Consider the following 26137-nt stretch of genomic DNA (forward strand, 5'->3'; position numbering starts at 1 on the left):
CTGTGGTGATGTCTCGCTCCCAGAGGCACTGAGAGATTTCTACTTGCCGTTTAAGGCACAAAAGAAATAGCAAGCGAGGAGGACCACCCGTCCTCCTCACCAACCAAGGCTGCTTGCCCTGACAACATACCTTTGCCAGGTGCTCAGGGGATCTGCTCACCACCTTTCGGCTGTCTTCACAGACATCTTCCACTTTTCTCTGAGCCAGGCTGTTGACCCACAGTGCTTCAAAATGGCTACCATCATCCCTGCGCTGAAGAAATTGTCCCAATGGATACCCGTAGCACTCCGATCATCATGAAGTGCTTTGAGTAGTTGGTAATGAAACCTATAAAGGACAGTCTTTCTTCCACACTGGACCCATTCCAGTACACGTATTTGCCTAACCAGTCTACAGAGGATGGCTCAACCTCTGCCATTCACCTCTCACTGACCCACCTGGACAGCAAAGATGAAAGCTGTTTATAGAGCATTCAACACAATCATACCACAGCAACTTATTGGAAAGCTGAGCTTGCTGGGCCTGAATACCTCCCTCTCCACCCGGATCCTGGACTTCCTGACTGAGAGACCTCAGTCTGTCAGGACTGGCAACACCACCTCCAGCACCACCACACCGATCTCTGGTGTTCCCCAGGGCTGTGTGCTAAGTCCCCCACTATTCACACTGCTGACTCACGACTGTGCTGTGCTTGCTGATAATACTACAGTGGTGGGTCTTATCAGCAACAATGATAAGTCAGCATACAGGGGGAATGTTGAGCAGCTTGCAGTCTGGTGCAGAGATAACACTCTATCTCTTAATGTTGATAAAACGAAAAAAGATGATTGTAGACTTTAGAACAAACCACAGTGATCACTCTCCACTGCACATCAAGGGTTCAACTGTGAAGAGAGTTCCTTGGTGTGCACATCACCTGGACCCTAAACATCACCTGCCTAGCCAAGAAAGCCCAGCAGCGACTTCACTTCCTGCAAAAGAGGAAGAGAGCAAACCTTCCATCCTCAGTACTTTCTACAGGGGAACAATAAAGAGCAGCCTGACCAGCTGTCTCACTGCCTGCTATGGGAACTGCATTGTCTTGGACCGCAGGACCCTACAGCGGACTGTGAGGACAGTTGAGAAGATCAGTCAGGTGTCTTTACCCACCATTGACACCTCCTACCACAGGCACTGCATCCACAAGGCCACCAGCATAGTGGACGACCCCTCCTAGCCCTCTCTTGGACTCTTCACCCTCTTGGCATCTGGGAGAAGGTCCCGAGGGGGTCAGATTACTGAATGAACTGATGTAGTCCGAACACACACCCCATAACCCTCTCTGCATTTTACATTCTTTAAATCTTAATCTTTCAATGCTGCTTTGGGACCCAAATTCATGTATATTGTTTTGTGCTCCTGTCTAATGGCGTCATGTGTATTTGTGATGTATATTTATTGTTCTGTTCACTTATTACTTCATGTATTTATTGTTCTATATATTCATTGTCACACTGTTGTGCATCTGCAGTCCTATGCAATCTTATGCTGTTCTGTGGGGCCTGAAGAACGACACTGCATTCAATGACAAGTTTTGGGGATGTATTTTTACAGAAACAATTTGGGTGACTATTAACTTCTAGTGCTTGTTAGCAATGTTAGCCTCGTAGCTCCAGTTCTAGACTAAAGAGGAAAATTTGGACACCAAACATAAGGGTTATGGGGAAAACTGGGTAAACAAACTATTCTTTTAAGCTTAGTCTTGGACTAAATGATCTAAATGGTACTATTTGACCATAAAAATCCCATTTAGTTTAGCTTTAGGCGTTATGTGGGTCTGAGAAACAGGCCCTTTATGTCCTACCTGCCTCCTTACACCTGTTAAAATCCAAAACGAAGCGTATTTCCACTTTCCCCGCCCATTATTATAATTTATCCGCTCCCATTGGCCCAATTCACTGCACCTGTTTGGCTCTTCATCCAATCACACTGGCGGAGCGCCGTCCCAAGATGGCGGCGTCCAGCGCGAAGTATCATCCTCTCACTTTCTGCTGATAAAAACAGAAAGACTGACAGATTTAAAACGTCGAAAAACGGCCCGGGACAACACGAACAGCCCAACCGGGACTTTTAATCACCGAAGTCCGATGTGTGTCACCGGTTCAGGGTCGGTTTTCGAGTGTTTTTAGGGCACAGCTCGGTGTTCTCCAGCCATGGCCACCGAAAACAAACTTCATTTTTGGAGGAGGAACGCAAAGGGTCCCGGAAGGTGAGCTGACCGGGAATTATTAGTTTCTGTGGAGAATGTTTTATAAAGATCTACTTTTCCTGGCGAAGTAATTCAGCACCTGTAGGCTAATTCGTCACTGCTGGCTACTGAGCTCCATTAAACCGGCTGCTACGGTTTCTCTCTCCATCTGCTAGTTCAGCCTCAACCTTACATATATTACACACAGTGAGTCTTTTAGCGCTCATAAGCGCTGCATAAGGAATAGATGGACTCATAAGATCTCTTAAAAGCATGTGAAGTGAGTCAGTAGTGTGCCTAGTTGCAGACAGCGGCGGAGACAATAGCCTAAAGAACAGTTAAAGGGGAATTCCACCGAATTTCCAAATGTTTTCAGTCGTTGGGATGTAAACAAAGTGATTTGGAGTGGTTTGAGGCGAAATGGTTCACTGCAGATGACTCAGATTGCTTTACTTTTCAAGTAAATGCGCCGATGTAGCTTGTCTAATAGGAACCAGGGGTCACAATGTCCACAACACAAAATAGCCAGAAAGGCTGGGAAACCAACATGTGTCTTATGAGTTGTTATATGTAATGTTAAAGGTAAAATAGTGGTGAAGTCAGAAAAATAAGTTTCTTTGTGAGCTATTTTGCCTTACAGCACCCTACATGAAGGTCTACTTCTCCCTCTCCACTGTGAAAAATACCTTTAGGCCGAAAGCTTGTAAAACAACATCTAATTCACCAGGCAACTTATTTATCAGCACTTCATGTAATGACTTTCTGTGAGGGAGCTTTTAGAGGCATTACATTCTAGACGTCTGGTTCCTATCACCACCACTATGGACGATTCTGACTCAGCTAGTTGCACTAAAACATAGCATTTCACACCAAAGCACTCTGAGCGGCTTTGTTTACATCTTAACCATTAATTTATGCAGAGATTTTGAAACATCTGTGGCATTTTCACTTTCAGGTGAGACTTGTTGCTGAATGAAATAATGGCTCATATAAAAGTAAAAGCTACCAGAAACCAAGTTGAGGAAAAAATGATCAGCATGCTAAATTGCTAAATGCTAAGTGTCTGAGCTAGTGCTAAGAAGTACTAAGAAGTACTTTTTAATACTTTCAGCATCGGTCACTGTATAAACTGAAGTTCTTTAAATGCTAATTTTCTTTTTTTGGGAAGCCTTTTGAACTAATTTAGACTAAAAATGAACTGAAATGCTAAAGCTAGGAAGAGATGCCAGTGGTGTGACAGCAAAGAAATTCAGTAGAACCCAAAATTAACCTGAAAAAAGGAATTAGGGATTAGGTTTAATGTGAAACCGAGGAAAATGTAGATTCCTTACAAATATATTCAAGTTAGCATTTGAAAATAAACACTGCTTGCTAAGTAACTGCTTATGGCTCCATTGTAGCTAACTTAGCTGTGTAAAGTTTGCCACTTCTCACATGGCAGCCCTCACAAGTACCACTCACAACTAACTTTTTATATGTTTTAGTATTACGTCCTGTTCCATGAAGCTAGGCAGTTGGGCTGGGCAGTGTGACGATGTTTATCGTTGTTGTTATGAATTATGTTACAGTCTACATGCTGTCAGTGCTTAAATAACACTGACCACCTGCGAGCACATCTAGTCCTGGTTAGGTGGCTTTAAAAGGCCTTTATCATGAGAAGAGTGTGATGTAGTGTATAAACATTGCTAAAATTTTAAAACATGCAGTTCACACGTCAGTCCATATAGGGAAACTAAGCAGCACAATTGAATTGCTTGTTTATGTGAGGTCACAAAAAACCTATTTAAACATATTTACATATATCTGCCTGTTCGGCTTACAGCCTTTCATAGAGAAGTTCTGAGAAATGTTTCAGCCTGGTCTGCTTTTTTTTTAAAAAAAAAAAAGCTTAACACTAATGAAAGAAACTATTAGTGTTAATTTAAAATCTTATAAGGCGACGACACAGATCAAATGAAAAAGATAAATACCAAAAGAGGCACAGAATTTTAATTAAACGCTGAGTTAAAGAGGAACACTTTCAAAAGTTTCTTAAATGTGTGCGCTGAGCTTGACTGTCTAATACAAGGTGGAATTGAGTTCCACAGAAGGTATTTTTGCAGAAGGCCAGTATCTGTAGATCTAAGATCACGTGTTGGAACATAAACACAGAGACATTCTGAGATGTAAACGAGTCAGGTAGCCAGTGCACTTCTTTCAAGATGGGGGTGATATGAGCTCTCTCTTTCATTTTTGGAGGAGGAACGCAAAGGGTCCCGGAAGGTGAGCTGACCGGGAATTATAAGTTTCTGTGGAGAATGTTTTATAAAGATCTACTTTTCCTGGCGAAGTAATTCAGCACCTGTAGGCTAATTCATCACTGCTGGCTACTGAGCTCCATTAAACCGGCTGCTACGGTTTCTCTCTCCATCTGCTAGTTCAGCCTCAACCTTACATATTACACACAGTGAGGCTTTTAGCGCTCATAAGCGCTGCATAAGGAATAGATGGACTCATAAGATCTCTTAAAAGCATGTGAAGTGAGTCAGTAGTGTGCCTAGTTGCAGACAGCGGTGGAGACAATAGCCTAAAGAACAGTTAAAGGGGAATTCCACCGAATTTCCAAATGTTTTCAGTCGTTGGGACGTAAACAAAGTGATTTGGAGTGGTTTGAGGCGAAATGGTTCACTGCAGAGACTCAGATTGCTTTACTTTTCAGGTTATTGAATGCGCTGATGTAGCTTGTCTGATAGGAACCAGGGGTCACAATGTCCACAACACAAAATAGCCAGAAAGGCTGGGAAACCAGCATGTGTCTTATGAGTTGTTATATGTAATGTTAAAGGTAAAAAGAGAGGTTGGAAGTTGAGCATGTAGAAATTAATTATGTTTTTGGTACATAAACACATACCAAAGGCAAAAGTGGACCTCAGAGAGAAAAATGAAGTGCAAGAAAAATGTAAGATATGGGCCCATAGAGTGCCCTGTAAAAATGTCTGGAAGTATTGTGAAGTTATATGTTTTGCTATTTTGCCTAGTCAGCTTTTAGTCAACAGAGGGAATCCACTTTAATTTAATACTGTAAATTGGCGCTCTGTTTTATCTGTTACGCCCCTTGACTGCAATTGACTGCCGTTCTTGAGCCTTTAGGTCAATCAAAATGGCATATTAATAGATCAAAAAATGTAATCAATATGTGTTAAATAACATTCAAATCCATTTTCTTTTGGTGTATTGGTTTTTGATATTTTGTACATGAATTAAACAGAATGCAGATGTCTCTTGGGCCTGGAATCTCCCTGTTCCTCAGTGTTCAAGGTTCACAAGTGTTCATATCTCAGTATTATGGTATCAGAATTAGTGTGCTAACCATTCTCAGTGTTCAGATAAGAGTCGGAGACTTTCTGGAAAGTTTGCAGTGGGTTTTGTATGTGCAGAGCTGGCTGATTGAGGCATATTACATTAATGCTGATTGTGGGCAGAGTGAGCTGATTTTAGTTGCACAGTTGCACCACTTGTAGGAATCATTTTGTTCCACTAGTGGTTGTAATAGCAATGACTTGCATGAATAATGTGTGATGTTCTGAGAGATTAAGTGTTGTGGTTTTTCTTTTCTCTTACTCGGTCCTGCTTTAAAGAGGAAGCCCTAACGGCCACAATGATCTCCTGACATTGACAGCTGTTAGATACTTCCCTTTAGCTGAATGATACTCACTGCTTTATCTTCAGTTCTCATCACCATTTTAGAAGCTACATGCTATGTTGTGTAATGCGTTTCTTGAGTAGCTTGTTGTAGACACTTTTTACCTTTCTACCTTTACCAGAACATGTGTAGATCTAGAATGTTTTGGTGAAGGGCCTCCTTGAGGCTTGTTTGGTGATGTTCTATTACAGTGGTCAGTGTGGGGCTGAACAGTGTATTGTTGGTTAATCACAATATTTTGGCTTTTGTAATGCATGATATTGCAGATGGCTGCAATATGCAAATGAGCAATCAGAATGTATTTTTTTAATGCTGTGTGCTTAAGCATTCTAACCAATCGCAGTTCTAGTTCTAATCGCTGGCTGGCTATCTAGATAGATGGATGGCTGGCTGGTTGGCTAGATGGCTGGTTGGCTGGCTGGTTGGCTAGATGGCTTGCTGGCTGGCTGTCTAAATGGCTGGCTGGCTGGCTGGCTGGCTGCTTAGCTGGATGGCTGGCTAGCTGGCTGGCTGGATGACTGGCTGGCTGGCTGGCTGGCTGGCTGGCTAAATAGCTAGATGGATAGATGGAAAGATGGATAGATGGATAGGCTGGTTGATGATAGACAGATCGACAAATCCTGATACTATCGTGAACCAAAATTTATAGAGACAACTTGAGTTCATTGGTGTAGCTTTGCTTGTCCTGTTAATGTTAGTGTGTGAAATCAAGGCTGGACCTCTGGTACCTTACAAGGACACTTGAAACTCTGTGTTATTTGACTTTTCTTGTTGAACAATGAATAGGGCATGACCCAAAAAAGCCCTTATTGTTGAGCCTGTGTGTAATCAGAGGGTGTCTGAAAACAGTGAGTGTTTGCTGTGGAGGATCCGTTGCAGCTGGAGGGCAGCAGGTGGGGTCCTGCTGTAATGCGAGTGGTCACATGCTCATGTAATTGGTCCTCATGGGGGATTAGCAAATGTGAAAATGACACCCAGCGCTGTTGAGCAACCTCAGCAAAACTGTGTATGTGGTACAGTAGCACAAGGACAGTCTGTGTGGGGACTTTTGAGGGTCATATTATTGATCAATTAGTGTGGGATGGCATTCATTTTAGTATGTAGATTCATGCTGATCTTGTGCAAAGAGAATTTTTAGTTAGTGCAACATCTTATGTATGCTGTTCAGGTTAGAGTTCCCAGTATTTGTGTAGAAGGAAAACAAAACTGATGTGGAGCAGAGAACAGGTGGTGTTTACCGATAATGTCATTTGCAGCTTTACTGAGCCAACCATGTATCTTTTCCAGTTTGTTTCATTTTTATTTTGCGTGTTCGTTTCAGTTAAAATCTTTCTGAACCCAGCTGTCAGGAGCACTTGGATTATGTGATTCCCTTGTGGTTATACATTGTTGCTGTTATAAGAAAATGTCATAACTTTGTCCTTTACATAGTGAGAAGTGTAAAGACCCTGGTCATATGAAGCACAATTCGCCAGCTCATAAAAAGAACAGGCCGACTTGGTTAATCTAAACATCGCCATAGTTCAAATAATGCAAACATGTAAAATTATCCAAACCTTTAGCATGAGAATAACATTGTTTAACACACTAACCTCTTTAGATGAAGAGAACTGATGAAAAATAAGAAATGCAATATTATTTGAGACTGAAAGCCTGACTTTCTGTTGATTGAGAAATATGAGCTGATAATCGTATCATGTAGTAAATCACTGCTTATCTAAAACGTTCAGATTTTAAATTTAAATATAAAATCAGCGGATATTCTCAGAATTTATATTCCAGTTAAACCAGCATCGGACACAAACTTGACTCATAATATTAACAGCTTTTAAGGTACACTGTTAGAAATAAAGGATCTGTGCAGGTACATTTTTTGTTCATCAAGGTACAAACAATGTAAATGTTCTCTCAAAGGTACATCAGTGGTTTTAAGGTCCAGTTGTGAACCTTAAATACGTTTTTCCAGGTGAAAATTTCGTATTTGTACCTTTTCATAATCTAATGTTTTAAAACAGAACAATAAAATGAAAGCCTGGAGACGAGACGGGGTGTGTGGAGTCAATACAGCTTAGAAAATATAATTTCAATGGATTTTGGTACAGTTATGTTCACTGACTAAAGGTATGGAGATGTACCATTGAGGGAACCACTCCAGTGACAAGAGGGATCCTGCCCCAGTGATAGTTTACCTTTTTTTTCCTAAGGGTGTAAGAATGAGAGTTTTAAAGTAAATCCTGATATATTTTCACATATATACTGTTATATGCAACACCCCTGGTCAAATTACAAGTTTTGTTGATTTTCTAAGTGAAAAAAGTTAACACATCCTCCACATTGAAGAAATAGAAATTGTGCACTAAAATTTTCAGAAATCCATATGTGTGATCTCTGTAGAGGATGTGTTAACTTGCTTTCACTTAGGAATTCAACAAAACATGTGTGTTCATACTTTTTGTATGACTGTACATACATACCTTAACACCTACACATATACATCATTTCTGCAAGTCACAGCTGGTTGCAGCTTTTGCTTCTTGACTTCACCGCTGTGTTGCCATGCATATTTACATATGCTTAAAAGGTTCATGCCGAACATCACAGGCTTTCAGAAAGGTGCCAGAAAGAGGACCGGTCCACCAAACATGGATGCGGGCCACCAGTGAAAGTAATTGAGTTTTATATTTGAACAGTTCACCAACCAAGTGGTGAGAGCCGGTGCCAGCTCAGTGCAGCAGATCCAGACAAGAGTAAACTAAAGCCATTTATTATATTGTTGTGTTATTTTTGCAGCTAATGGGACTTTAGTGTAGAGGGCCAGCTATAACACAACGGTGGTGTTCACTAATCACTGTGTGGGGTGGTGGTGGGTGGGTGTGTGTGTGTGTGGGGAACAGGATGGATGCACACCATGCGGTGAAGATAACTGTTGCCTCTGGCGGACTGCTTAGAGGCCAGTTCATTTGCTGCTTGCATATCCCTGTGTAAACACACAGCAAATGAGGGCTGGGGAAGCAGCCTGTTTCCGCCAATTTACATATTTAGAAGATTATTTGTCTTTGTTCAGGTTAAAATTGATGAGAGCCGTATTACAAAGCATTTTGGCAAGAGCACAGTGTGATTTTGCCAAGACTTTTTGTGGTCTTGTGTGGAAATTCCAAAAATATTGCCATCTGAATGTGTTATTTAGCACTGTAATGCAGAGCAAAGATACTGCATTTATCTTCTTGTTACGTGAAGCCAAAGTCCAGGCTATTCTTTCCTCTTTAAAGGAATCTCCAATAGCTTTGAATAAATTGCTCAGTTCATGGACTCGTCACTGCTGTGCCAAAAGTGCATTAGAGCACGATCTGTACTGAGCCAATAGATGTAATTAATGATATTTCCTAGCTCATATTCACATAAATTCCACTGGAAGAGATATTTATGCTTTTATTTGCTGCTCTCTCTCTCTCTCTCTCTCTCTCTCTCTCTCTCTCTCTCTCTCTCTCTCTCTCTCTCTCTCTCTCTCTCTGGGTGTGGGTGGGTGTACAGAACTCTTATTAGACTGTTGTAAGGATGTAAATGATTGACTGATTAAATGTTCACCAACAAATCAACAATTATTTGACGAATACTTTTAAAAAAAAAGATCCTTTAATTTAATATAATTTCCAATAAACTGTTTCTATTTGTATCATTCAAGTTCAGGAGGAACATTTTTGAATTATACGCATGAGGTTGCAGTAGGCAAATGGTTCCGCAAGATAGGCCTGCTAAAAAAAAATAAAACACACAGCTTAAAAAAAATTCTGGATCACTTTTTCTAGAGAATGATTGCACAACTAAAATAATGTATTATATCAGAAGCAAACACTTACAAGTGATAAGTAAAAGGTGTGATGCAAAGCATTACACACGAGTGTGCAAAGTTATAGACCAGGTTGGGGTGTAACGGGACAATGCAGTATTTAAAATAGTTACCTTTACATTACCTGTTTATTACCCATTTTAAAATCAGCGCACTGCGTCTAAAGACATACTCTAACCAAGAACTCCGAAATGATGTGTTTACAAACACTGAGGTTCCTGCTAAAGCCTGAGTAGACTGATAAATCAGTGTCATTAGACAGTTATTAATCTCAGTGATCCTAAACTCTAGAAGGATGGTGGACAGTCCCCTCAGTGTTCGTGAGTGATAAGCTTAGTGTTGGTGTTGTACTGGACTTGTATGCTTTTTGTGACAGGTTACATACATGTTATTAACTAAAATCACATAGCTACTCTTTTTATCTTCAAATTTGCAAGATTAGGTTATCGGGATATGATGAATTGTTTGCTCAGTTCATGAGAGGGCAGTGGGATTATGGGAGCAGCCGTGGGTTGAAGCAAGTAATGAGAGCCAGAATAATGTTGAGAATTTTGTGACTAAGTGAATGTTTCATGAAACCTATAACCAGAAGAATTATGTGAGGAAAGCTGCTGACCAGTAATGCAAAATTTAATACAGTTTAGGATTATTTACTTCGTTTACACGCTATTGCCTGGGCCCTTCTGTTAGTGCTGTGTTCCACAGTCTATACAAAGAACACTTTTTAATCTCTGGCTATATGAATGTAGAAGTCAGTTGATGTATGCTAATAAGTGTGCAAATATTCCAGTAGCTAAGTATTTCACAACGGCTTTGAACGTAGCTCAGCCAGTCAGATTTCAGAACTGGAACTGTCCGTTTCATAATTGGTCTTTTGATGGATCAAGTCCTTGATTTTAGGCTCACAGGCGAATGATCTGTTAGTGATGCAAAGAATTTACCAAAATTTACATCCCAAATGTGATTATTTTTCACGTAAGTGGAAACAATTGATCTAATGCTTAACAGCGTGACCTTCCTTCTTTCTTTTCATTCTGTCTTTCTCGCCCTCTCACTCTATCTCTCCAAACATTTGTTCTCTCTCAGCTTGCAGCCTATCTATGGGGCGCAGTACCCTCCGCTGGACCCGCGGGTACTTCGCTCGTAAGTGCTGCTCTCTGCCTGCTGTCTGCATGGATAACGGCCCTGTCGTGTTTGACTTTGCATCGTTTTCATTCGTTTCAGTTATTGCTGTGGTCGGAGTCCCACTGTGTTGCCCTTTGAGCTCAACTATTCAAGTCGAGAGCATTTAGTTTTTTGTGCTCCCTCTGTTATTTTTGAGAATGTGGTTGAAATTGTTTGTTGAATGTTACATTTTCTGTTCTGCTTTGTATCTGACAAAAAGATCTCAAACTTGTTTCTTTTGCCTTTCCAAATGTTCAGGTTTCTCAAAGACACTCCAAAGACAAACGTTGCGAACATCAAATCAAAGAAGCCATCCACATTCCACGAGTTTGCACGCAGCACTAACGATGCTTGGGACATCGATGATGAAGAAGACAATGACTTCTTCGCTCCAGCACACCCCTCTTCCATTCCCGCACAATCGCACTCCAAGCCTCAAACGCCTCGTCTCAAAGTGTCCAAGCACTCTACTGACACAGAGCCGCAGCCCCAGCCACTGAACAGACTGGAGCCAGTAAGCACAGAGCTCTGCCAAGATCAGCTGAAGATTGACAGTGAGCCCACCAATGGCAGGGTGGTGAAGTCCAATAGTGATGCCCAGCTGAATAGTAATACAGGTATGGTATCCATAATTGAGTTGGCTTGTCCGTGTTTACATTTTATAACATGTGTTTTAATTAATACAGCCACATATGAGCTGTTTCTGTACTGCTGACACATCCAAACACAAGGATAGCAGCATCTGCCAAGCCAGGAGGTGGTACAGCTGCAAGGAAGAGCCTTTCTAATCATAAACACAACCCTAACAGTGCTTTATCATGTAACATATACTCTGTATGTTTGAGGATGTTTTTTAAAATAAATAGGCCATATTTTTAGCTTTTATTACAAATCTGATTTGATTGTGCTGTTGCAAAAACTGTGAAATGGAAGTAACAGCTGACAAAAGTCCTACTTTGAGTATAATGCCATGCATAGGTCCATGCATTTTGTCCCCTTGTTGTGATGTTAGCCCTAATCAGCACTCAAACTGTTTGGGGTGAAAGTGTTTCAGAATGCACTTTTAACAATAGTTCAGAAAAGAAAAGTATCAAGTAATGCATTATTAAACCTATTATTCATACGGCTACTCTTTATTTATTTTTTTTACTAGTGTTGCAAAATGTATTCAAAGTGTCAGCAAACAGCTTTATGCTGTTTTTATGCTGAGAAAACTTTTGCTGTAGGAATACACTGATTATAATTTTTTACAGCTGTTTAAATAAAAAAAAAAAATCAGTTCAATTGAAATAACATGAATAAGATGAATTTCTACATTGAAAGTAGTAGTGGGAGATATATTGGTTCATCTGGTATACTTGTTAAAATTCTTCTTAAGGTCATTCCTTTATACCGGAATACCACAAATAATAAAGCAGTAAGCCCCGAGAGGCCGTGCATTACTGCAATTTTATCACAGGGAAGGGTGTTCTCCGCCTAAAACTCCCTTCCCCGTGATAAAATCGCAGTACGCACTGCGCAAGTGGCTTATTGCTTTTATAAAATGGCACGGCAGCCAACATAAATGTGTATTTTATCATATTTTTTTCAGAAAAGTATTTGAGTTATTAAGAGATAAATAAGTATTCCGCCAAGAAATATAGTTCCTTTAGCATACGGTATTGTTGCCAAGCAACCATGGACCGCTGAATGAGGAGAACATTCGGTCGCCCATTGCTGAACACTGCAGTCATTTCATGATTTTTTTTTTTAACCTTTTCTTGTGTAACATATGATACCACAGCACTGTTCAATGCAGAACTTTCACTTTATAAGTACTCTTGGTCCCCAAATTACCACTGAGTCTTATTTAGCACCAATCCAGCAGCGCTCCTCTTCTCACGCTGGGGCTGAATCTCAAATGGCTCCCTGCTCCCTACATAGTGCACTACATAGGAATTCAAATACTGGATCCTGCAGCCCAACGGTGCAAAATATTGCTAAGAAATAGTCATTTGGGACTCAGACACATCCACACTCGATAAATGATGCACTATTCGGCTGTAGAGGCTAGAATTTCTAAACTTTCATAGCTAGAACACTATTTACGGAGTACGGAGCCATTTGGGATTCAGTCTGGGTTTGGCGCAACTTCTCACTAAAACACGAGCGTTTGAAGTGTGTAATCCATTCAAGTGACATTTTTTTAGACTTTTATTCTGCCTTTTTACAGTTAATTATAGCGTAAGTACTTTAATTCAAGTCTGTGATATTAATGATGGAGTTGTTTGGTCTGGTAGCTATATTTTAGCCTGTTAGCTAGCTGACCAGACATTCTAGTTAAGAGCATAAGTTGCCAGCCCCTCAATTTAAACAAATAAACAGGTTCTTACTTCATCAGTACACTTGGTTGGCGTACACTTAAGCTGTCCCTCAAACATTTAAAGGGGAGTGTATGTGACCTTGTTAAAATAAATTCTGGTCCTGCTGTCTGTTCTGCTCTCTTTTCACGGTTTATTGATGTGTTTCGTGTCCTCCAGTGCGTGGCATGCTTCAGAAACAGCAGTCTCTCCCCGTACGGCCCGTCATCCCACTGGTCGCCCGCATTTCGGACCAGAATGCGTCAGGAGCTCCACCCATGACCGTGCGGGAGAAGACCCGGCTGGATAAGTTCAGACAGTTACTAGCCAGTCCCAACACAGACCTCGGTAAGTGGAAAAGCAAGAAACGATGAGCAAAACAAAACAGCTGAATGAATGTTCAGCTGAATGAGTCAGTCTGTACTTGGGACCGTACGGCCTGCCTGCAGTGTTTTGTCAGTGTTGTAAGTCTTCAGAACGCACACACTGCTGTTTAGGGATTTGAAGACCTCTCAGGTAGAAATATTTAAAGATGGTACAAGCATCATGCAGACGTTGTGCTGCGCACCCCTCGAGCAGGTTAATCTGCCCAACTGAGGTTGTCATTTTGAAGTATCCTCCATGTTCAGTGAACGACTTACAGTGGTTGATGAATGTAGCAATTTGTAGACGTGTGACCTGTAGTCCGGAAAAGTGGCTCTAAATCTGACCCGACAGCTCTCACTTGTGAATTAATATTTTAGGCTTTGCAGGGTGACTCGCAGCAGCATAAGGACACTTTCCCTGCATAGTCAGTAAGGCTGTTTATTTCATTTTTAACACTAAAATATCATGCAATCTTAACTGATGTTACTGATGTCTTCACTTTTTTTTGAGATTTGAAGTAATTTTTTAATTACCGTGACAAAATGTGATATTTTGTATTTCTACAACTTTTAATTAGTATATACCCTTCCTGCAAAAAGTTTGGGAGTCCCTGGACAAATGACGTTTTGTTGATTGAAAATAAGTGAACACATCCTCTACAGAGAACACACATCTGCACATTTTCATGCACAATTACAACATTACATTTTATTTCCTTCACGTACAGTTAGGCCTGTTGCAATCATGAAATTTTAGCTGACAGTTTTATTGCCATAGAAATCATTTTGATTAATTATTCAACTCTCTTCTTTTGTTCATTGTGTTCAACTATTAAAGGAAAAGCTTAAAATGGTGAAATTGCAGCATTAGCTGTCTCTTTTCATGGCTGTTGATACTTAATATCTCCCAAATGGTGATGAACACAGCTTAGTCTTAAATAAACAGACGAGGAATGCATCATTGGAAATTATCCAAGACTGGAATCAGCAGAGCTTTGCTACATGCAGTCGGCCCATTTATTATTTTGATTTTGGGCTTTCTGTGTTGCAGTTTTATTTAAGAAAATAATGTGCTGTATTTGAATGCTACATCTGTAGCAGAATGTTGTAGCATAATTATGCATCACTCAATGTGTTTCCTCTTGCTTTTAATGTAACACTTCATTTGATTCATCGTATATAAATAAGTAACACGTTTTTCATTTAAGATGCTAGTTTCAGTTTAAAATGCTAGTTTGGCTCATTAAATAGGCATATAATGTTATTTGTATTGTGATTTTAGCTAGTAGAAAGTTCTGAAAATGTGCTGGTGTGTTTCATGTGTTCATTTAGCCCACACACTGTGAGCTAAGAGAAAAGGTGCCCAATAAAACTGTCCAGAAAAATTAGCCATCATATAATTTGGCTGTACAGAACTCTAAATCAGCCATAAACATTACTCATGGCAGTTCATCTCTCCACAGAATACGTTTCCACTGCTCTAGAGTCCAGTGGTGGTGTGTTGTTGCTCCTGTAACAGTGCCATGTTATGTCACTCAGCTCATCAGTATGACCCTCTACTACCAGTGTTTGTCTATTAAGACTGCAAGGCTATTCGCTTAATTTTATCCACCTGTGGGCAATGGGTGTGGCTGAAACACCTGAACTCATTAATTAGGAGGGTTGTCCCAGTACTTTTGTCCATATAGTGTATTTAGTGTAAGACTAAGGTCCAATCCCATTTCTTCTTTTTACCCCTACCCCTTGTTTTCGAGTGTCACCCTAACCCCTTGGAACTGAGTTACAGGGGTAGTGGTTGAAATCTTGACCTATGAAATGGGACAACCCTCAAAAAAAAAAAAAAACATTACTTCATTAACAGGCTTCTAGCGCTGCTCTGTAGATGACCCGGCCCATCTTCAGTGATAGCAGAGAAGGGAAAAGTTCAGCAACCTCGCCGCAGGGTTTTAGTTACATTTAGCGCATCAAATGCTTTCAAAGAGGGGGACAATTATTTATTATCGCCTACCGCAAATTCTTTGGTGATACGAAGCTGAAGTCAGATATTCACCAGCTTCTATATATATATTTTTTTTATGCTTTTCATGAAGAAAACGACCATAATACATTGAAACAACATTAAACTAAGATAATACAATGGTTATCGTATTTTTTTAACGGAGAAATTTCTCTCATTTGTGGGTTTCTTTGGTCTCTTGTTCAGCCATCTTGTCGTCTTTTTTTTCTCATAACACTGTTTGGAGTGAGTCTCTGGAAAAAAAATCCCATTTGGAGGGCCATGTAGCCCTAACACTTCACCCTACCCCTCTATCTCAACAATAATTGGGACACCCTACCCCTAGACGTGAACGCGCAAAACAGAGGGCTAAGGACTAAGTGGCAGGGGCGAGGGGTGAAATGGGATTGGGCCTAAGTGAGCCCCTACAAAGAAAAGTGACCTCCATTTCTTTCTTCGAGTTGTAATAGATCTGAACCTCTGCTACATCTGATGCAGGTTTCCTCAACTTTAGTCTGCTGGGAGCCTTTGCATGGCTGTTCTCGCCGATTTGACTCATTATGCTCTTGATAATTAGCCAGTGGATTTAGATGTGCTACGCTAAACTGTGCAGTGCTTAGGTCCCCCAGGACCGTAGCTGAGAAACTCTGCTTTGGGGTCATTCCTCTGGGACCTGCTAACAGAAGCTACAGCAGAAAGCAGTGAAAATGTTCAGAGATTTCGCGATTGAAGTTTGAACCTCTTTCTTTCTTCTCTCTTTCACGTCCCGGGGAATGTGTGTGCCAGGTATGGGCGTGTGTGATGGTAGGAGTGCTGAAGCAGACTGTGTTATTTCAGACTTCCTGGGGTCATGCTGAGAGAGCCTTCTGTTCTCCGAGTCTGTCTGTGTCTCCCTGTGCTGCGATCAGGCTTTTTAAACACACCTCCGAGCTGTCAAGAAAGCTAAAACTAGTCGTCTGTGGGCTTTCGCTCAATAAGGCGCAGAAACTTTAACGATTCGATTACAGAAAGGTGCGCTAGCGCTGTGCCACAGAAGTGAAGTTCAAAGCCCACCGCAGATCACTGTGACTGACAGGATGGAGGAAGAAATCAGTCATCTCTGGAACGCGGTTGACGTTTGGTTGTGTTTGTGTTGGAGCTCGACGGATATGAAATTTTTTGCTGATTTTAAGAAGCTAAATGTTCTGGCTGATATAGATTTATGTGGTCAAAACTTGAACAGACTTGAATGGTTTTAGTTAGAAAGACGTTGAACTGTGAATGGTCAAATGTATTTTATATTTATATTTTTTTTTATTTTGGCCATGATGGTGTTTTGTATTTTTTTTTATTCAAATTTACCTATTCAGTATATTACTGTTTTAAAGGTCATTGGTTAGTGGACATCTTACAATATAGAGACAATCAATAGCCATTTAATAATATAGAATATAAAAATATAATATAATAACTTCAAACACTTTCTTAACATACTTGTTTACATGCTTGTGCTTGTTGTTGATTTGGTGCTGGTTGATTTGTGAACTTTGTTTGCTCAGACAATGTAAATGCAATTGATGCCATAATTAGTGGAATGGCTATTCGCAATGAGGCACGTGGACACATTTTTGGATCACAATATCACATAGATTGTTACACCATTAATATGCAACTATTGCAGTACAAGCCTAAAGTGCCCAAACTGGCTGATTAGCTATGTAACTTCCTCACTTTTGATACTTAAGCCTGAGCCTTTTAAGAGGTTATTACACACTACACTTTTAAAAAAAAGGTGGCTTAAAGTGTTTTTAGTAAAGAAAATGGTTCTATATAGAACAATGGACACTTAAAGAACCCTTTGCATGATTAAAGCGTTCTTTGCATGGTGAAAATGGTTCTATATAACACCCGAAAGGGCTCCTCTGTTGTTACAAGCTTAACACTGTAACAATAGAACACTACTTTTGGATGCTATATAGAACCAATAGCACATCTATAGCACATTCATGCATATTTTCCATCGATCTAAAGAACGCTTTCATGATGCAAAGAACCCTTCAATCAAGCAAAAGGTTCTTCAAGTGTTCATGGGTCTATATATAAAAATTTTTGTTACTAAAGAACCCTTGAAGCACCTTCTTGTTTAGGAGTTATAAGGTTTGTTATTCAGTAACTACAGTTCTAACTGGCTGAGTTATTCTCAGGTTATAGAAGTGTGTAATAAAACAGGCCCCGGCCATTTAAGAGATTAAGAGCTCCTGATAACAGTCACAGCTTGAGCTCAAATAAACAAACATCGCTCACTGCTGCCCTCTAAAGGTGTTACGCCACCGAGTTAGAAGGTAGAACTTTTATTGTTTTGTTGAGCGATGTGCTTTCTGCTTTATTGTATTTACATACATTTGCCTCAACCCAACGGCTGAAACACTCCTACTTCACGTACTGTTCATTGTGATGTGAACATACGGTTGTGAAAGCTCACAACTGTACAAAATAATTGTGGTCAGCCAGTTGTGTAATAGTTGTGACAGGCCTTGCAGTTGCTGCGTTGGGTAAAGACTGCTATAAGAGCACAAAGCTCTTAAAATCCTCACAGTTGCTTTAATAACAAAGCTGTATGTTCATAGCAGTGTGATAAATAAGTATGAGTGTGTGTTTCCGTGATTGTTCAAAAATTTGGAATCCCTGTTTTTAATAGTATAACATCAGTTTGTTGAAGATTCTAATATAATGCCACTCCAATATTTGGACAGATGTCATTTAATTTGTATGAAGCTGTAAAATGAAATTAAGGAATGTTAGATGTGAATAAGGAACAGGGCTGTAGATGATGCTAAGATGACTAAGAAATCTGTGTAACGTTGAGGATGGAAGTAAAATAAATATCCCACATGCCTCAAATGGGAATCACTGAGCAGATGAACATTGCAAATAGATAAAATAATAATATATCTTGAAATATTGATAAAATACTTTCTTTTGTCTAGCTTATGGTGCCTCAGTCCACACTGTATCAATTATTATTGAATAAAACAGGGGTACACAACTGCACTCCTGGAGGGCCAGTGTCCAGCAAAGGTTGGTAGGTTCTCTACTTAAGCGCACCCACCGAACCTGGCAATTAACATGATTGTAATCAGGTGTGTTTGAGCAGGTAAATCACCAAATTGTCCTGGAGTTTTAAACCCTGTAATAAAATAACTAAATATAAATATGAAGTGATTAGATTTTGAGTACAGTGAGTGTGAGTACAGGACCTGTTAGTCACAGAATCTTGAACGCCGTTGTTTTTTAATGACTTCTCTAACAGACTCTTAGTTTGTCTTTGTTTTACATTTGGCATGCGCCCACCGCCATCCGTGTTGTGGGAGGGGGTGTTTGATACCGTCTTTCTGATTGTTTCAATTCAAAGTTACCCAAGAGCAGTCGTACCATATGCTGCTCAGCAAGTCCAACAGTGGTCACAGAGAGGGAAAAAAAAAGAAGTTTTACATAATTGGTTACAATAACCCTGAGGGTTTCATCTGAGTTTTTAAAAGATGGCACTCCCGCAGCGGCTGCCTACTAATTAGCCAAATTAATTAATTAAATTACCCACCTGTCATCTTTTGAGAATAATGCACCTCATCTGAAACGGCACAGAAAACGGAAGGTTCCAGAACGGCAGATGGAATCTGAGCTTCAGAAACTTAGTCAGTGTGAGAGGAACGTCCAGGCCGGTGTGTTGATGATGTTTGCTTGGAGAACCAGAGGGGGGAGCATGAAACACAGAAATGAACTGCAGAATGTGCTTTGATACAGCTGGTTTGCTCTTGGTTTCTCCTAGAAAGTGGCAAGCTTGGAATCACAATGAGAAATTCGCAATCAGAGGAAAGAAAGAAGGGGAAATAAACATGCAGAGTCATGCAGCGGACAAATCACAGTAAAGTACATAAGGCAGTGATGGTGGTTTTTAGCTGTGAGGCAGGAAGAAGTGTGTTTATTCTGAACAGGTTTAATGGTGTTCTGACTTTTTTTTCAGGTCACATTCTTGCCAGTCTTTGTAAACCAAAGTAATATTCATTCTTATTCATTCTGTGATACGTTTTGCCATGTTCTACCCAAAATGAACAGATGATCCTTCGTGAAGTGCTTTAATAATTATATATTCATTAAGAGTAGCTCAGAGTCAACCATGCATGTAGTACGAACTTCATTCTTTTTTTAAGTGCTACCAGAGTACTTCTGATGTAAAATACGAAACTTTGTCCAAGGAAGTTGAGAAAGGGAGGTACTTTTATCCAAATGCTTTTCATGCTCATGAACAACACAACCAATATAGTGGAGATTGAAAGTTTAGAATTTAGTATTTTCTATATTTCTGCACAAATTTGACCTAAAACTTCATCGGATTTTCATATAAGAGTAGATAAAGAGAACCTAATTAAACAAAATATTAGACTTGGTCATTTATTTATGGAGGTAAATGATTCAATATTACATAACTGTGAGTGGCAAAAGTATGTGAACCTTTGCGTTCAGTATCTGGTGTGACCCTCTTCTGCAGCAACAACTGCAGTCACACGTTTCCGGTAACGGTTGATTAGTCCTGCACATCGGTGGAGTTTTAGCCCATTTCTCCATACAAAACAGCTTCAACTCTGTAATGTTGGTGGGTTTCCTCCCATGAACTGCTGCTTCAGGTCCTTCCACAACATTTCTATAGGATTAAGGTCAGGACTTTGACTTGGCCATTCCAAAACATCAGCTTTATTCTCTTTAACCATTCTTTGGTAGAAAGACTTGTGTGCTTAGGGTCGTTGTCTTGCTGCATGACCCACGTTCTCTTGAGTTTTAGCTCATGGACAGATGTCCTGACACTTTCCTTTAGAATTTGCTGGTATAATTCAGAGTTCATTGTTCCATCAATAATGGCAAGCCGTCCTGGCCCAAACCATGATACTACCACCACCATGTTTCACAGGTAGGATAAAGTTTTTATGTTGGAATGCAGTGTTTTCCTTTCTCCAAACATGACGCTTCTCATTTAAACCAAAAAGATCTATTTTGGCCTCATCTGTCCACAAAACATTGCTCCAAAAGCCTTCAGGCTTGTCCATGTGATCTTTAGCAGACTGCAGATGGGCAGCAGTGCTCTTTTTGGAGAGCAGCGGCTTCCTCTTTGCAACTCCGCCATGCACACCATAGTTGTTCAGTGTTCTCCTGAGGTCCTGAATTTCCTCCCTTTGTATACAATCTGTCTGACTGTGGATTGATGGAGTCCAAGCTCTTTAGAGATGGTTTTTAACCTTTTCCAGCTTGATGAGCGTCAACAACTCTTCTTCTGAGGACACAGAAATCATGTGCCATGATACGCTTCCACAACCGTGTGTTGTGAAGATCAGACTTTGATAGATTCCTGTTCTTTAAATAAAACAGGGTGGTCACTCACACCTGATTGCCATCCCACTGATTGAAAACACCCGACTCTAATTTCATCTTCAAATTTTCTGTTTGTGTGTGTATGTGTGTGTGTGTGTGTGTGTGTGTGTGTGTGTGTGTGTGTGTGTGTGTGTGTGTGTATATATATATATATATATATATATATATATATATATATATATATATATATATATATATATATAATATATACACACACACACACACACACACACACACACACACACATATATAATATAATATATATATATATATATATATATAAAATGTACATGTATGTGCGTGTATGTATGTGTATATATGTATGTCAGGGTTCGTACGGTCATGAAAAACCTGGAAAAGTCATGGAAATTTGCTTCACAAATACCTGTATATGACGTTCAGTTAATCGACCGGGAAAATGTATATTGGTTAAGCAATACTTTAATGTTGAATAGATCAGTCACGTCACTCGACACTGTTGTTCTCTGTGTGGGGTAACTTAACGTCAGACTCCGACCTGAGTTGCAGCTTGAGCTTTGACCAGGTGTAAATTCACGCAATGCCAGGAAAATGCAGATTTAATAATGGTTGGCTTCATTTGGACAAATATAAGGCATGGCTTAAGAAAGACCAGGACCCGGGAAGTGCAAAATGTGCACTGTGTAGTGAAACGTTCGACATTTCGAACATGGGAGAAGCAGCGCTAGCTAGCCATGCTAAAGGAGCTAAGCACCAGGCTGCCGCTTCTGCGCGCTAATCAACTCTCAACCCCATCACCGGCTTTTTCCCCCCAGTGACCAACATGACACCCTCTGCCACCTGCAATGTTTCCCTCTCGTCCGCCATCAAACAAGGCGCCATTTCGAGTGCTGTGTCCGGAAACGAAGCCCTAACTGCAGAGGTACCGTGGGCGCTAAAGGTTGCTAATTCTCACTATTCCTACAAGTCATGTGAAGGCACAAGCCAGCCTTTTCAGGCCATGTTGTTCCCTGACAGCCAGATAGCCGCCAGATTTGCGTGCGGTGAACGCAAGTGTTCATATATTTGTACCGTTGGTGTGGCTCCTTATTTTAAGAAACTGACCTTGTCCAAAGTATCGAAGCACAGATGGTCTGTCCTGTTATTTGATGAAAGCCTGAAGCACTATTTACAGACTAAACAGTTAGACATAAATTAAATAAATGTTTACTTCTGTATCAAACCACATAGCTTGTCATTGATTTTGATTGATATATTGTGATAAATTTTGACAGATTTTTATTCTTATTCTTCATGTTTACACAGACGTTTCAGAATGTATGGTCATGAAAATTTGCCTTGAAGGAGAAAAGTACGGAGCCCCGCTGGTGACATCCTATTATTATTATCCTTATTAATGTGTGGGAATGAGATCCTAATGTGTGGCCACGACTTAGTAAGTCGTGGCCACGCATTATTTTTATTTATACAGGATGTCACCAGTGGGGCTCCGTAGAAAAGTCATGGAAAAGTCATGGAAATTTATTGGTAAAAATGTGTATGAACCCTGTATATGTATATGTGTTCCTCAAAATTATCTTATACAATACCATGTAAAACAAAACAGTCCAATCAAAAATAAACTGTGTGAAGTTTGTAAGACAACGTGTAGGGTGGAGTGCCAGTCCCCACGAAGTAGGAGTTCATTAACTTTATTAATGCAAGCTTTAATACCATTAAATACCATGATTTATTAGGGAAATATTGTTTGTTTTTTGTATGTTTTTTCTTTTTCTTTTCTTTTACACAGTCAGTTTGCCATAACTTATCACTCAGTAGTGCTTTGCATAGTTACACTGTTTCAGTCTTAACACAATGTTCAACACGTCACAATAATAACACTTCACCACCTACCGCTCCACACTTCCTATGTGCAACGTGTTGTTTTCAGTTCACTTCCACACAAGAGGGGAATCATCTGTAAAGTGAAGCTAAACTTTTTCATTCTGATTTCACTTTTCAGCGGAGCGCCAGCCTTCACTGGTAAACTTTGCGTCGTAGCTTAATTGTCAACGGCATAGCAATTACTTTCGAAATCGATGCATGGTTATGTCGCATCTTTCTCAGCGGAGTTAGCATAGATCAACCTGGCAAGGCGATGCAAGGTGTGATTGCCTTTACTAATTAAAAGTAATTGTTTATTGACGATGAAATGAAACGATGAAGGACGTTGTAAATAAACAGGGCCATATCTCGCCAAAGTGGCTGAGTGGTCTGTTTTATTCTGATCACTGTGCACGTATTTTTACCATGCCTACTCGAATGATCTGTGCTGATTTACTATATATTAGTATGAACTATTGATTTGTGCATGTTGTTAATACTTGAGGTGTTTGCCTGGGGTCTGTGATTCATATTTTATGTGTGTGTGTGTTGACAGAGGACTTGCGGAAGCACAGCTGGTCGGGAATCCCACGAGAAGTGCGGCCCATCACTTGGAGACTCTTATCAGTAAGTGTAGCACCTATGCACTGCACCAGCCATTAACTACAAACAAACTGCATGTTAGAAGCTGTTGGTGTTCTAAAGTTTTAGTTCTGGAGTTAGTTTGCTTTTTATTTTATGCTTCATGGTATGTGTCAGGCATACAGCATGCAGCAGCCTAGCCAAAGGTTAACTAAGTTAGCCAAATGCTAAGTGATATTAGGCTTATTTTTGTTTAATATGAAAGTTTGATATGTGCACTAGTCTAGATGCTCATTCACTCTATAAGCAATACAAGTTTAACTATGAATAAAGCTCCATTCTGAATGTTTGGTTGCACTGCAACTTTATACTTTAGGCTCAGCTATTATGTAGTCGGTATTAAAGAATTCAGCTTTAGATGCCTGTGATAAAGTTTTTATTGTCATCTGAACCACTGAGATACTTAAGCTGTACAGAAAGTGCTAAGAATATTCCTCAGTTAGTATGTTGCACTCTGGGGAAATAGAGACAGTGGAAAATGTATTGTTCTGTACTCTACTAGCTTATTAATGCCCCATCATAAGCCATTGTTTGAACAGTGAAAAGGAATAAAACATTCATTCAAGGTTGCAGGTTGATATAGTGTAGTGGGTAACACCTCTGCCTTCTACACTGTAGGGTCCAATCCCCCACTTGGGCAAGCAATACCAATAAGAATCCTTAGCCAAGACTCCTACCTCTACCTTTGCCTACCTGTATAAAATGATCAAAACAAGTCGCTCTGGATAAGAGTGTCTGTCAAAATGCCATAAATGTAAATGTACTCTGTTGATACAGTAGAATATATTTGGAAGACCACTTCTCATGATGTATCTTGAAGGTGGAAGGAAGCTTTTGAAAAACTAATCTGGAAATCTGCTCTGGGGTGAATTTTGGGGGTGGGCTGTTTTACATTTATTTTTTTAGCTGGTGAATGTAGAGAACAGGCAGATAGATAAGTTACTGCAAGGATGCTGAATATCTTTTTGTAGCTTTATAACTGTGGTAACTGTCATCAGATCAGTATTTCAGTGGAGAGAATGGATTACTCAAACAACAGAAATGACTCATTAGCTTTTAACTTGTCTTCCTCATCTAAAGTTGGCAACTTACTGTCTGTCTGGATAACTTCATCAGTTTGGGTCAATTTCTGTGACGGAAAAGGTAAAAAAAAAACCTTTTTGTGCCGAATAAAGGATCGGTTTTCTTTGTTTTTGTTTCATACCAAGGTAAGAGTAACACTAATGCTAGCTCAGTTGTATTTATTAGGCTGTAGCTCAGTAGGTACATGGATTTACCATGTGGTTTTGTGCTAAGAGAGCAGCTAACCCAAGCTTAGCCTCTCAGTGAATAATGCTGCCTTATGCTAACTGTACACTAGAAGACTTTGAAAAGACTTTTGAAAGACTGAAGTCTGGCACCCTCTCACATCTAAAGACAGTATCACGGTTTTTAGTCACAGATTATGATTTTGAAAAGACAGGAAATCTTGCAGTGTCAGTATTTACAAGACTGCAACTAGACTTTTGAGATTATTTCCCATCATGCACCTGGTGGAAATATACAAGCAGAGAAACCCTTTTCCTTTCACTCTGTAGTGGTACAGATGGGAAGATACATTGGCTGAGCATGTAAAGAGCTGTGGCTCCGCCCAGTTCACTGTAACACTGTATATTCTGGCAGATCATCACCCAGAATCTTTTAATTAACCTGTAAAATGCGCTGTTACTTTTTTATTTAACAGAAAGATTTACACATCAACACAACATGCAGTGAATCAGCCTTGTTGATTGGATATTATGCACTAAACCATAAAAAACAGTGTAACAGAAAGCAAAAAAAAAAAAAATAAAATAAAAAAATAAGGAAAGAATTCTTATTCTTCGATAATGCCATTCTTAAAGTCCTGAAATATTAAAGCAGTCAGTTTACATTTTAAGTTAATATGATTATTGTATTAAAGTGGAGCAGATTTGCCATTTTTACAGAGATTTCAGGCACTCACATGTACATTTTCTCTCTCTCTCTCTCTCTCTCTCCACCCCCCCTCTACCGCACCTGCGCTCACCCGCAAGGGCTCACGCACGCCCCTATTCACGCGCGTCACTATTTGCATGAGCCAAGACTTAAAACTTACGATAATATTAAACACCGGTTGATTTTGTCGCAGCGTCAAGACAAGAAAAGGACTGACTTAAGACCACCATCTTCACCACCTTACACTAAACGATCAAGATGACGCAAGCGCGACACAACTCTAGCAAGACTCTCATGATTTTATCCCGACATGGATATTTGTCTGCGACAGTGAAATCGCTTGAAAAGTCGTTTGGTGTAAGGCCGGCATTAGTAAACACTGTTAGCGTAGGATAACTTCACCATCTCACCTCGTTATCTCAGTATAACATTTTTTTCACTGTTTCCAGGATCCAGTGATTCGCAGCAGTGTAAACAAACATGGCTGGTTGACTTGTTATTTATATAAATAAAAATCTTAGTTTAAACCTTTATATTTGTCAGTGAATACAGCAATTGGAAATCAGCCGTGTATTAAAACGTGCAAAAAAGGGGAACCTTATCTGACATTGTTCTCATAAATCCCGTTGATTTCCATAAAGTTCTGCAGGTGACATGTAGCTGATGCTATGCAAAT

General features: G+C 39.9%; 1 protein-coding gene across 1 annotated transcript in view; it reads left to right on the plus strand.

The window, feature by feature from the left end:
• The first annotated feature begins 1973 nt into the window (after window positions 1-1973).
• The window catches only part of tbc1d22b (TBC1 domain family, member 22B), an 83158-nt gene continuing 58994 nt past the window's right edge, over window positions 1974-26137 (plus strand). The window contains exons 1-4 of the mRNA XM_036579359.1: window positions 1974-2249; window positions 11180-11538; window positions 13441-13608; window positions 23420-23490. Of these exons, the coding sequence (XP_036435252.1) occupies window positions 2194-2249; window positions 11180-11538; window positions 13441-13608; window positions 23420-23490 (654 nt within the window). The 5' untranslated portion in view covers window positions 1974-2193. The remainder of the gene's footprint in view (window positions 2250-11179; window positions 11539-13440; window positions 13609-23419; window positions 23491-26137) is intronic.

The sequence above is a fragment of the Colossoma macropomum genome, unplaced genomic scaffold (genome assembly GCF_904425465.1).
Source record: "Colossoma macropomum unplaced genomic scaffold, Colossoma_macropomum, whole genome shotgun sequence".
NCBI classification, from domain to species: domain Eukaryota; kingdom Metazoa; phylum Chordata; class Actinopteri; order Characiformes; family Serrasalmidae; genus Colossoma; species Colossoma macropomum.